The 12,448-nt window shown below is 31.6% G+C and overlaps 1 protein-coding gene across 1 annotated transcript; it reads right to left on the bottom strand.

Annotated features, from left to right (window-relative positions):
* Window positions 1–6,645: 6,645 nt before the first annotated feature.
* On the bottom strand, window positions 6,646–8,995 carry LOC107944159 (7-deoxyloganetic acid glucosyltransferase). The gene is made up of 2 exons (XM_041103712.1): window positions 8,511–8,995; window positions 6,646–7,702 (listed from the first exon to the last, which is right to left on the bottom strand). The coding sequence occupies exons 1-2, from the start codon at window positions 8,935–8,937 to the stop codon at window positions 6,852–6,854; spliced, it is 1,278 nt and encodes a 425-aa protein (XP_040959646.1). The 5' UTR covers window positions 8,938–8,995; the 3' UTR covers window positions 6,646–6,851.
* Between the last annotated feature and the right edge of the window lie 3,453 nt (window positions 8,996–12,448).

Genomic DNA, 12,448 nt, shown 5'->3' with positions numbered 1-12,448 from the left:
ATAGTATTTTGGAAGCTCACTCGATTCGGAAATTGTCGGAGATCACGTCGCATTATCAAACTTTATTTTGGTACTTGGACTTTACATTTTGGGTTAAATGACATGTATAGGTGTTTTGGTTAATGTGGCATATATGTCTTATGTTGTTTTGGTTATACGTATAAAACTATGTGATTTGGCTTATTTTGGTAAACTTGGCTTGTAAATATGTATAAATGATCTTTTGGGTATGTTTTAAGGTGGTTGAATGAATTTGTTTGTTATATCATGTTGTGGTGTAAATGTTCATGTTATAAAATTGATATTGGTTGGCCTTGAGTACCTATTTATGCCATGGTTGTGTGTCAATTGATGTGTATAGGTTGGTACTAATGTGGGTGAGGAATATGGCTTGGAAAATGGCCTATTTTTGTCCACACGGGCAGAGACATGAGTGTGTGTCTCAGCCGTGTGCGACACACGGCCAGGTGACACGGTCGTGTGTCCCCTAATGTTTCTTTTGAAATCAAGTCAGTAGCCTCACACGGCCAAGCACATGGGCGTGTGGTTTGGCTGTGTGTCATAAGTCAGTATACCCTCTAGTTTTCACACCACTTAACATACGGCCTGGCACAAGGGCGTGTGAGGCCATTTCGAAGGGTACATGGCCTAGCACACGGACGTGTGGTTTGGCCACATGACCCAAGTTAGAGAGTTACATGAGATCAAACACGGCCTGAGGCACGGGAGTGTCCCATAGCCACATGGGCATGTCCCCTATCCAAACGGCCATGTGACCCCTACACTTTAAAATTTTTTCATGTTTTCTTAAAAATTCGTAGAGAACTCGGTTTAGTTCTGAACCACTTTTAATGTCTATTTGGGGCCTTGAGGGCTATTAGGGACTGTATAAATGTATTTGATTGGTTTTTGATACGAATGGTAAAAATATATCGGGCCTTCAAAGAGTTAGACAGTTCATCTGGATAATCCTAAAGAAAAGACTTTTAACTTTCTCTGAAAAAGTCTGAAGGGGAATTGGACATGATGAGTTGTGTCATCTTTGTGGTCACCACACAAAGGATGTTTTACATGTTCTTAGGGACTGTCCATGTACGAAGGATATTTGAACTCAAATCATTTCCTCTAATCAAAATAAACAGTTATTTGAAGGTAATATTTCGGATTGGTTGCTCTCAAATTTACATCATGGTTTTAGAAGAAATTGCAAGAGGCTTTGGGTACGCGGTTGCATTTTAGCGCTGCATTTCATCCCAAAATCGATGGTCAGTCTGAGAGAGTAATTCAAATTCTTGAGGATATGTTGTGTTGCTGTGTTCTAGAGTTCCAAGGTAATTGGGAAAACTATTTATCGTTGGATGAATTTGCGTATAATAATAGCTTTTAATCAAGCATTAAGATGGCACCGTATAAAGCTTTGTATGGTTGTAAATGCCGAACTCAGTTTAGTCCCAAATCACTTCTAATGTCTATTTGGGCCTTAAGGGCTCGTATTAGGGACTTTATAAATGTATTTGAATAGTTTTGGATACGAATGATAAATATATACGTCATGTGTGATTGTTTGATTTATAAGTCCAATAATGCTCCGTAACCCTATTCTGGCGTCGACTACGGATTAGGGGTGTTACAGGATGTGTGGCGCACTTGTTATATTCTTAATGACTTTTTCTTTCTTTTTGAGATTAATACATTCTATTTTTTTTAAAGTGCTTTTCGTGATATTTATTTTCCGAATATTACAAATTGTTAAAATAAAAAAAATCAAAAGAGTTTATTTAAAAGTTCTTTTTTTTTTGAATTTATAGTTTATTTAAAAGTTCTATTATAATTTATTGGGGCTAAAATTTAAATATAGGAAAATTAATTTTGTTTTAATTTTTTTAAGTTTTAAGAAAAAATATGGTTATAATATTATTTTTATTTTCTAATATATTTTTTCAATTCACCCATTTAAAGTAAATTAATTAATGATTTTATTTATTTATTTTTCATTAAAAGTAATTTTTTTATTTCATGCAATTAATGTAAATTAATATTATTGAAATTGTTGAGCATAATTAAAATATTACACTAAATAAAACCTTCAAAACAATAAACAAAAGCTTGAATGAAAATAATATAGGCTTCAAAACCGTAAATAAAAACTACTAGTTAAATTATATATTGTTCACTCGAATTCATAAAGTTATAAAATAGTAATAAAATTATTCGAAGTTTTTATTTAAGTTACTTAACAGTTAAAATCGTTATTGTATAGTTTTTTCCGTTCGCATCGCTTGCACAAATCGAAAACTTTTCTTCCCCTTTTCTTGTACGGTTCAAATTTTTTCATTTTTACGAACCAAAATCCAAATAACTTTCTTCTTCAATCTCCAACACTAACTGTCAGATTGACTTGGATCTAAGTTATGTTCTTCTATTTCTTGATGGGTACTGATCTACCATACTATTCGTCGAATTGTTGTTTGAAGCTTGTAAACCAAACTTAAAGCTAATGACTTAAATAAAATCTTTTGAATAGTAGTGATTATTTTATATCTAGTTAATTAATCAAAATATAAATTTATTAATATTTAATAACCTTGGATCTAATTTAAAAAGAAAAAATACATCTTTATTGCATGCCATGTGACTGCAAGTTAATTAATTACAACATGTTCTTTTATGTCTTTAATAAAACAATCGAAATTGCAGCAAGGCCGCTGACAGATTTCTCAATCTCTTCTTTGTTTTCAACCATCAATTTCATTCACCATTTTCGTTAAAGCAATTTTCCTATACGAAACATCTTTATTCCCCTTCACTAGCTACTTCGGGCAGGGACAGAATCAAGATAAAACATTAGAGGATAATAGTCCCCACCATTTTGATACCAAATAATTTAAGTTCAATTTTAAGAAAAAATTTAATATGTTTTAATTAATATCGATTTATATTGATAATTATCATAACTCGTATCAATTAATACGAGATATTAGTAATTTAAATTATTTTTTAATATTTTTATCTTATCAATTGAAAACCATATATTAGTATAAAAGCAAACAGATACGATTATTAATTTAAAAGTTGACAAAGATGTAAGAGGTAATTAAAGAAATTAGGGGCATATTGTTTAATTCGAAATTAGCAGGAACCTAGGAAATAATTTAATAAAAAAAGTGGGGATGGGAAAGGTCCCTCATTTTGTTGTCCCTATGTTATGGATAAGAGTTAGTTAGTCCAAAGTAGTTAGGTTGTTAGTATCTCTTAGCAGTTATCATTAGCAGTTGAGATATTCTTGTATTAAATACTCTGATGTACTGCACTTTATCATCAGTAATATCATCAGTAATTCAATGTATCTTGACATGGTATCAGAGCTGGTTTTAGTTGCTGTTAAATGAACTAATACTTCATCAGAAATGGTGGATAAAAGCCATGAGGCAAGAAACTTATCTTGTTTGTTATGAGCAAAAAACGCAGGATTCGCTACCAGTTGTCCATCAGAACCCGTTATGAACGCCGGAGGAGGAAGCGTGGTGCCTAAAACAAATCCTTCAAGGCCATACCTTTCCAAGATCAACATCAACTGATGTTTCCACAAAAGAAAATTATGTTCACTAAGCTTAATTGTATCATGCTTAGAAAAATAATGAATTCCGGAAGATTGAAGGACCCCCGAATCCGATTGATGAACTGCAGCACTAGAATCACTAGAATGGCGAGGAGTGTCACTACCATCTGTAGCCATGAACAAATAGAGAGAAAAGAACCAGAGGAAAAAAAACTTATACAAAGGCTCTTGATACCATGCATTATAATACGAAGACCTACCAATATTCACAGATCCTTTAGCCAATTTAGCAAATTCAGCAGCTGATTTCAAAATCTCCTCCCTTTTTTCCACCATTAAATCATTCACCGTTTGCTCCACAACTCTCCTATCATACACATCCTTCATATCTAATCCTAATTTCCAGACTTCCTCCACAAACCTACTGTTCAATTGTTGGTCACCAAAGCAAGGCCAACAAATAATGAAGTCTTGGTGATGGATCTGCAGCTATGGGTTTTCTTCTTAATATTGAAGGTGCTGTTAATTCTATTTCTAGTTTTCAGCTGTAGGTAGAGTAATATGTGATGGGAAGAGAAATTAGATTTTGGACTATAATCGCTTTTTGAAGAAATGTTCGGTTGTAGCTGCCGAATTTTGGGACGTATTAAATAGTTTACATAGATTAAAAAAAATAAAGATCTGATGAAATTATCATTTATTCTAATAGTCTTGAGGTCGTAACAGCTATTAGTGATAACAAACCTGAAAAAACTAACCTTAATTAGGATGATTCAACATTCCTAGCTAAAAAGAAGATATGATCCTTTGATATGTTCCTAAAATGAATAATAAAAGTGCAGACATATTAACAAAAATAACACTCTTGAATAATGAAATTTTATATATGTTTGATAGCTGTCATGGAGATTAAGATATTCTAAAAGATGAGAGCACTAGACACAATTTATATATTGTTTTGATTATTATTAAAAAAAATTGCATTTGCATCAAATCAGCCTGCAATTAAAGACAACATTGTCCAACTCGTACTTCTAAAACTTGCAAAAAGAAATCAGAAAGATTCCATCTTATTGCATGTCACGTGACTACAATTATTTAGTACAACATAATTTTATTATAGTTGCAATAATAAGGACCACTGACTGACACGGTCACATGATTTAGCCAATTTACCCATTTTCGCCGACCCTTTCATGCACCTATTCTGAAAAAAAAAAAACACCAAAATCCCAAACAAAATCGACTTCCCAATTATTGGTCCGAAAAGTAAAGCCAACATAACATTGCTCTCCATTCTAAATATTGTTAAATCTTAAACTATTTTATTATCTATTTCGTTCCATCATAAATATTTAATTTTATAATTTATTATTTTCATTATAGATATTAAATATATCCATTCTCATTTTACCATACGTTGTTTCATTTTGATTTTTCTTAATTATTTTTAATATTTTAAACATAATTTTGATTACTTAGGACAACCTCCCAAGTAAATAGGAATTGAATTTACCTTAAAAATTAAAAATTCCCTAGCAATTAATTTATCTTAATATTCTTATATTAGCAATTAGAAATCAGAAACCACTAAGTCTTAACTTGGTAATTCAAGGCTCAAACATATTTTTATATTTTTACTCTTTTAATGTTGCTATACCCCTCCGTCACTCGAACACGTGTCAATATCAGATGCTTTATAGACATCTTGTTGACTTCATATGAAGTATCACTTCAATAGACCACTCGTTCCTCTTAGATGGAATCATCCACCCGTTTTAAGTATTAACATTCTTTTAGTATGAATGCACTCTTTATATGATAAAGAGTCCATTTAGGCACAATAATTTCATATTGATAAGGTCCCATGATTTACGCCTATAAATATCCTTTACACATTTTGCGGGATTGAATGTTTATCTGGCCATGTCATATCAGTGGACAAGAGAATATTCTAAGGAATGATGCAAAAAGATCCTTTTTTTTAGCGCTCTAGAGTTAATGAGCAATTGTCTTCTTGGTTAGTCTGTCATTTGTTCTTGTTTCGACTCTCAACCTCTTTAGGTGAATTGGCCTTCATTGCACCATCTTGACCTCCTCCTTATCTTCCTCCCTTGTTGTATCAATAAATATAAAAGGTAAAATAATAACTTTATATGATCAGTATAGGGTGGAGCAAAGAAAATAATAATTATAACCCCTTCATACCTATAGTGCAAAAAAAAAAACCATCTTTACCATGCATTCACATTTTAAGAAAAGAAATAAAAGCCCGCTCCGTTCTATTGTGTTTATTGGGGGGATGTATTGATGCTACTATCGAAGGGGAGTTCTCCTTTTGCATGCTTTTTACTGTTAAGTATTCTGTTTATTCATAATGTTTGCTACTTGCTACTTCTTTATGTTAGCTCATTTTATGAAGATAATACTGTAGTTGTTAGTGTCAAAGGGTGAGAATGTTAGTGTCATTGATAAAGGTTGAGGCAGATGAATGTGGAAGTGGATCGTAAAGTTTGTTTAAATCACGAAATTGACTTAGGGCTCTAGACGTTAGGAAAGAAATTTAGAATTTTGACATAATCTGAAACACAATCAAATCCAAGTTAGATAAATTTCCAACACCATGAAGAGTCTCAACCCAGATATGCCTGGATCTCATCCAAAAAGGCGTTGCAAGTTTGTTGATTTCCTAAACTTGAAAGTTGACAGCTTTGGTGAATGAAATGTAATAAATTTCATCCCATTCATACATATATCATTCCCCCTTTTCTCGAAAAAATTCATACTCGAATATTGTTTTTGATTGGATCTTGGTTTGATTTGTTTGACCTTTGACACTATTATTGGGCTTTGAGGTAATGTGAATCATCACATTCATTAGTCTGAAATTGGGTCATGGGACTTGCATCATTCGTCAATTACTCAGTTAGTCACAACTCAATTTGCAATTAAGTTGTTTATAAATTACCTATTTTATTGGCATATTTTGATAGGATTTAAGTAACTATTGTTGTACATATTTTTAAGGTTAATAATAAAAAATTTGGTGATTGTAATTGATCAAGATATTCAATCATGTAAGGATATTTTGAAAAGTTTTACTGCTATTCAATTACTTTGTTTAAAGAGATATTGCAATAAAAAAAATTAAAATGAAGAGAACCCGCCAACGGCTGGGTGGTTCAAAGCTCATTTTGTGAGTTTTTTCAAGCTCATTATTCTAATATCTTCAACTAAACAGTCCAAATTACTATAAGAAGACCCACCAACATTAACACTTTGATTGGTTACCTTAAGCCATTTCAGATGCGGATTTTGCAAACTCCTCCTTTCGATCCACCATCACATCATTTACCATTTTCTCAACTATCTTTCTATCACATACATCCTTCATATCCAACCCTATTTTCCACACCTCACTCACAACCCTACTATTCACGTGTTGGTCAGCAAAGTAAGGCCAGCAAATCATAGGCACCCGTGCGACGATGCTCTCCAAAGTCGAGTTCCATCCATTATGCGTAAAGAACCCGCCAACGGCTGGGTGGTTCAAGACCGCCTCTTGTGGTGCCCAATTTACAATGTAACCTCGATCCTTACTCTTCTCCATAAGCTCCATTACAACATCCTCCCCTTCACCATCTTTTCCAATCACGGAATTTGGCCTTACAATAAACAAGAACTTCGTTTTACTGTTAAGAAGTCCATAGCAAAGCACTAAAAGTTGCTCCCTTGACGTGCTCGTAATGCTACCAAAACTTACATAGATAACAGATCGATTTGGTTGCTTATTGAGCCAAAAGATGCAGCTTTTATCCACTTCCCAAAGTGTATTCGAGAAATGATCATATGATTCTCCATGTTTTACATTGAGTCTAGTGTTTAATTGAGCATGTAAGGGTCCAACGGCATAGACACGAGGGCATTTGGTGCGTATTTGAGATAGTATAGGCCCATCGAGCTCTTCGGCGGTGTTGAGTATCAAGGCATCTGCTTGAAGGCTCTTTCGTGTCTTTTTTACGACTAGCTTCATAAATGAATCTTCAATGTCCAGTTTTCGACAAAAAGTAGGAAGGTCTCGACATCGAAGATAAGTTTCCATGCCTGGCACTGTCGTTATTAACCGGTCCATGTCTTCAGTTCCTTCAATTGTTTAACAAAAACCCATTTACTAGTGTCAATGATCACAAACCCAATTAATTCAAACTCATTTCAGATTCAATTTATTTAATCATAGAAATTTAACAACTCAAATTTGAAATGATCTAAGCTCAAACATGATCACAACTTCGAACGACTCGAACTTAAAAATAACGGGAACAAATTATCCAAAGTGGTCCAAACTTAAGTATTAAACCCGAATGGAAAAAATCCTAAAATGATTCAACTTGAAAAACCCATCAATCTAGAATGATTTATACTCGGAATAACTCAAACTTAAAATAAATGATACAAAAATCCAACTAAGGGTGGGTTTGAATGGGCGATTGGGTGCGGTGTGGTACGTTTTGTCTCACGCTACAGTATCGCTACAGTATATAATCTCACCGCCACCGCTGTTTTTACACTAACCGCAAGTAAATGCACCACCCATCCAAACTCACCCTAATTATCCTAAAGTGACCCAAAAATATAATTACCCAAAATAACTCAAATTTAAAAGTTAAATTAGTAAATCTAAATGACAACAACCAAAGTGATTCCAATCTGAAACAATCCAAACCTCTTAAAAAAATTGAAGCATGAAATGATTTAAATTTTTTAAATTCCGAATTAATCAAACTTAAACCAAATCAACTCGCCTAACAGGAATATTCCAAATGTCTTTCTCGTTAATTTCTTCAACATGCTTGTAAAATCATTTCAACTTAATGTTTTGTGTTATTCTAAATTAAAAACAGTGCTAAACATAGTACAATAAACAAAGCTGATGAAAAAGAAGTGGATTTACCATTGATAGGAAGCTCCCCAGCTTGGATTATATCAGGGATAGAATAACTAACCCAGAAACTACGAGGACTGTTGGTATGAAAAATAATAATGGGGATTCCAAGCTCCTTTGCAACATCAAGAGCAAAGCTTAAAACCCCATCTCCAATAATGCAGTCTACAGGCGGGCTACTATTCACAAGTACCTCTCTCAAACTTTCCTTCATCTTAAGTTCTATGGTATCTTCTAACGTATCAAGGAACCAGTTCCCTGACCTAGGATGATCAAGAGGGAGACCATCGGTTATGGTCTTGAATTGGAACCCTGGGTATCTATCAGAATGGGCAGCAATATTGTTGAACTTGACCAAGCGTTCATGGTTGTGGTGGGAGTTGAGGAAAGTGAGCTTGAAGCCGGCAATAGCTAGCAGTTCAGCTAGCTTAATCATGGAGTTTATATGGCCTTGTAATGGGAAGGGGAAGACGAGGACATGTGGAGGACGGGATTGAGAGGATTAGGGGTGAGCAAAATTCGATTCGACTCGAAAAAATTGAAAAAAAATTCGAATTTCGAGTTAAACGAATCTAGTTATTCGAGTTAATCGAGTTATTCGAATCAACGCGAATTTTTTTTCGAATTTCGAGTTCGAATCGAGTTGAGTTTTCGAATTCGAATAACTCGAATAATTCGAATAATTCAAATATTAAACTATAATATTTTACAGTTTTACCTTAAACTCACAAACTTTTTTACTTTTCCCTCAAAACTTTTACTCCTTCCCACTTTCTCCCCAAAACTTTTACTCCCCTCCCCTCCTAACCCCCCAATCTATCCAAAATTCATTTCCCACCAAAATTTTACTCTTCCATTCATTTTTTAAAAAAAAAATTTACTCTCAAAAACCTTCAAAACCTTTTATTTTCCCCCAAAATTTTTACTCCCTCCCACTTTTCCCCTAAAACTTTTATTCTCTTCCCATCCCACCTCCCATCTACCCCAAACCCTTCCCCCTCTAATTTTTTTTTAAATATTTTCCCTCCAAAATTTTACTCCCCCTATTTACTTTCCTTCAAACTTTTATTTCCCAAAACTTTTTATTTTCCCCCTAAACTTTTACTTCTCACCCTTTACTCTCAAATAAAAATCAAAATTATCCAAAAAAAATCACTAAACATAAATAGTAATAATTTTATTTATATATACTATTTATATTATTAAATTAAATTTCACATTTTATATTATTTATATTATTGAATTGTTTAGTCATTTTGAATATTTATATTAAAATTGAATTCTTAATTATGCCATAAAATATTCGTGTTAAAATTTTATATTGGTATCAATTTCAAATTTTATTTTTAAAATAAATTTTATTAAAAATCATATTTTTATATTTAATATATTTTTAATTCCAAAATACATAGTGACAAGAATCCGAAGATAATTAAACAACTAAGCAAACAAATAAGCTAACTAGTATATAAAAAATTAATAAATAAATTATGAGGTAATGAAAGTTAATAAAAAAATTTGATTAAGGTGGACAAATTTTATTACGATGGGTGACAATGGTTACAAGGACCCAAAATTATTTTTTAAAATTTAACTCGAACAAATATATTCGATTCGATTCGATTCGAATTTCATCTCACTCGACTCGATTCGAGAAAACTTCAAATAAAGTTAGGATGATAAAATGAGATTCAAAAACTCGATTAACTCGAAAATTTTCAATTCGATTCGATCGAATGCTCACCCATAGAGAGGATCGATCCTGCTCCATCTAATTGGAGGATCTGTTTTGAGGGGCTTTTTGAGTTTTATGTGCTAAAGAATCGACAATTTGGAAGCCATTTAATGGCCAAAAGATGCCTTTGGATAAGGTGGAGAATGTCGTCAAATTTTTTTTTTCACCAATATATTAATTTATAAGGTAAGAAATAAATGATATATTTATTATTTTTAGGAAACCAATTAGGCTCTTATCTAAGAGTAAAGTTAGAAAATTTTTTCATGTGTAAAATTAAATTATAGTTTTTATAATGATAAAAATATAATTTTATTGTTTTTAATAATTTATATTTTTATAATTTTTAAAATATTAAATCAAAATTTTATCATTTTTAAGAGGTTATAGTGTAATTTTATCTATAATAATTTAAAATTTTAAAAGACCTACATGAAAAAAGTTTCATTTTAGGGGGATTAAGTCCACTATCAACCCCTCTAGCTACGCCCATGTACCTATCCTCAATGACCTTATTTTTCATTTCCATTCCAATGTGGAATTATTGCATCTTGCCTACTTTAAAGCGTTTGGTGTGACATTCTCTCCCATTCAATCTCATGACGTCCTAGTCATAAGCTACTATGTTACAATTGGTCCACTATGTCATCCCACTTTTTGAGATGCTTATTGTGAAATTAGGCAATCAATGATTGTTTTGATACCAATTGTTGTGGGATCATTACTCTTTTCCCAAAAGACATGTGATTGGATGTGTGGCGCACTTGCTTATATCTTTAATGACTTTCCCTTTTTTTTCGAGATTAATACATTCTATTTTTTTTAAGTACTTGACGTGATATTTATTTTTCAAATATGAGAAATTGTTAAAATAAGAAAAAAAATCTAAAGAGTTTATTTAAAAGTTGTATTATAATTTATTGGGGCTAAAATTTATATATAGGTAAATTAATTTTGTTTTAATTTTTTAAAGTTTTAAGAGAAAATATGGTTATAATATTATTTTTGTTTTCTAATATATACTTTCAACTCACCCATTTAAAGTAAATTAATTAATGATTTTATTTATTTATTTTTCACTAAAAGTAATTTTTTTATTTCATGCAATTAATGTAAATTAATATTATTGAAATTGTTGAGCATAATTAAAATATTACACCAAATAAAACCTTCAAAACCATAAACAAGACCTTGAATGAAAATAATAGGCTCCAAAACCATAAATAAAAAACTACTAGTTAATTTATATATTGGTCACTCGAATTTAGAAAGTTATAAAATAGTTATAAAATTATTCGAAGTTTTTATTTAAGTTACTGAATAGTTAAAATTGTTGTTGTATGGTTTTCTTCGTTCGTATTGCTTGCACCAATCGAAAACTTTTTTCTCCTTTTCTTGTATGGTTCAATTTCTTTTCATATCTACAAACCAAAATCTAAATAACTTTCTTCTTCGGTCTCCAACACTGATTGGCAAATCGATTTGGATCTAATGTATGCTCTTCTATTTCTCGATGAGTATTGATCTACCATACTATTCGTCGAATTGTTGTTTAAAGCTAGTCAACCAAACGTAAAGCTAATAACTTAAATAAAAACTTTTTAATAATTTAGTGATTATTTTAATCTTATTAATTAATCAAAATATAAACTTATTAATATTTAATAACCTTAAATCTAATTTTTTAAAAATCCATCTTTATTGCATGCCATGTGACTGCAAGTTAATTAATTACAACATGTTCTTTTATGTCTTTAATAAAACAATCGAAATTGCAGCAAGGGCCGCCGACAGATTTCTCAATCTCTTCTTTGTTTTCAACCATGTCAATTTCATTCACCATTTTCGTTAAAGCAATTTTCCTATACGAAACATCTTTATTCCCTCTTACTAGCTACCTCGGGCAGGGACAGAATCAAGATAAAACATTAGAGGATAATAGTCCCTACCATTTTGATACCGAATAATTTAAGTTTAATTTTAATAAAATAATTTAAGTTTAATTTTTTTAATTTCAATTAGTATCCATTTATATTGATGATTATCATAACTGGTATCAATTAATACGAGATATTAGTATTTTAAACTAATTTTTAAAATTTTTATCTTACGATTATTAATTTAAAAGTTGACAAGGATGTAAGAGGTAATTAAAGAAACTAGGGTCAAATTGTTTAATTCGAAATTAGTAGGAACCTAGGAAATAATTTAG

This window comes from Gossypium hirsutum, chromosome D10, assembly GCF_007990345.1.
Source record: "Gossypium hirsutum isolate 1008001.06 chromosome D10, Gossypium_hirsutum_v2.1, whole genome shotgun sequence".
NCBI lineage: Eukaryota > Viridiplantae > Streptophyta > Magnoliopsida > Malvales > Malvaceae > Gossypium > Gossypium hirsutum.
The sequence above is the reverse complement of the archived record's forward strand: the minus strand, read 5'-3'. Positions and strand labels throughout refer to the sequence as shown.

What these genes read in the sequence shown, in the direction of transcription:
- LOC107944159 (XM_041103712.1), bottom strand. Translation starts at nt 8,937, where the DNA reads ATGATTAAGCTAGCTGAACTGCTAGCTATTGCCGGCTTCAAGCTCACT. An exon ending in TGGGGAGCTTCCTATCAATG is followed by an intron (nt 7,703 to 8,510) that starts GTAAATCCACTT and finishes AAACAATTGAAG; the next exon opens with GAACTGAAGACATGGACCGG.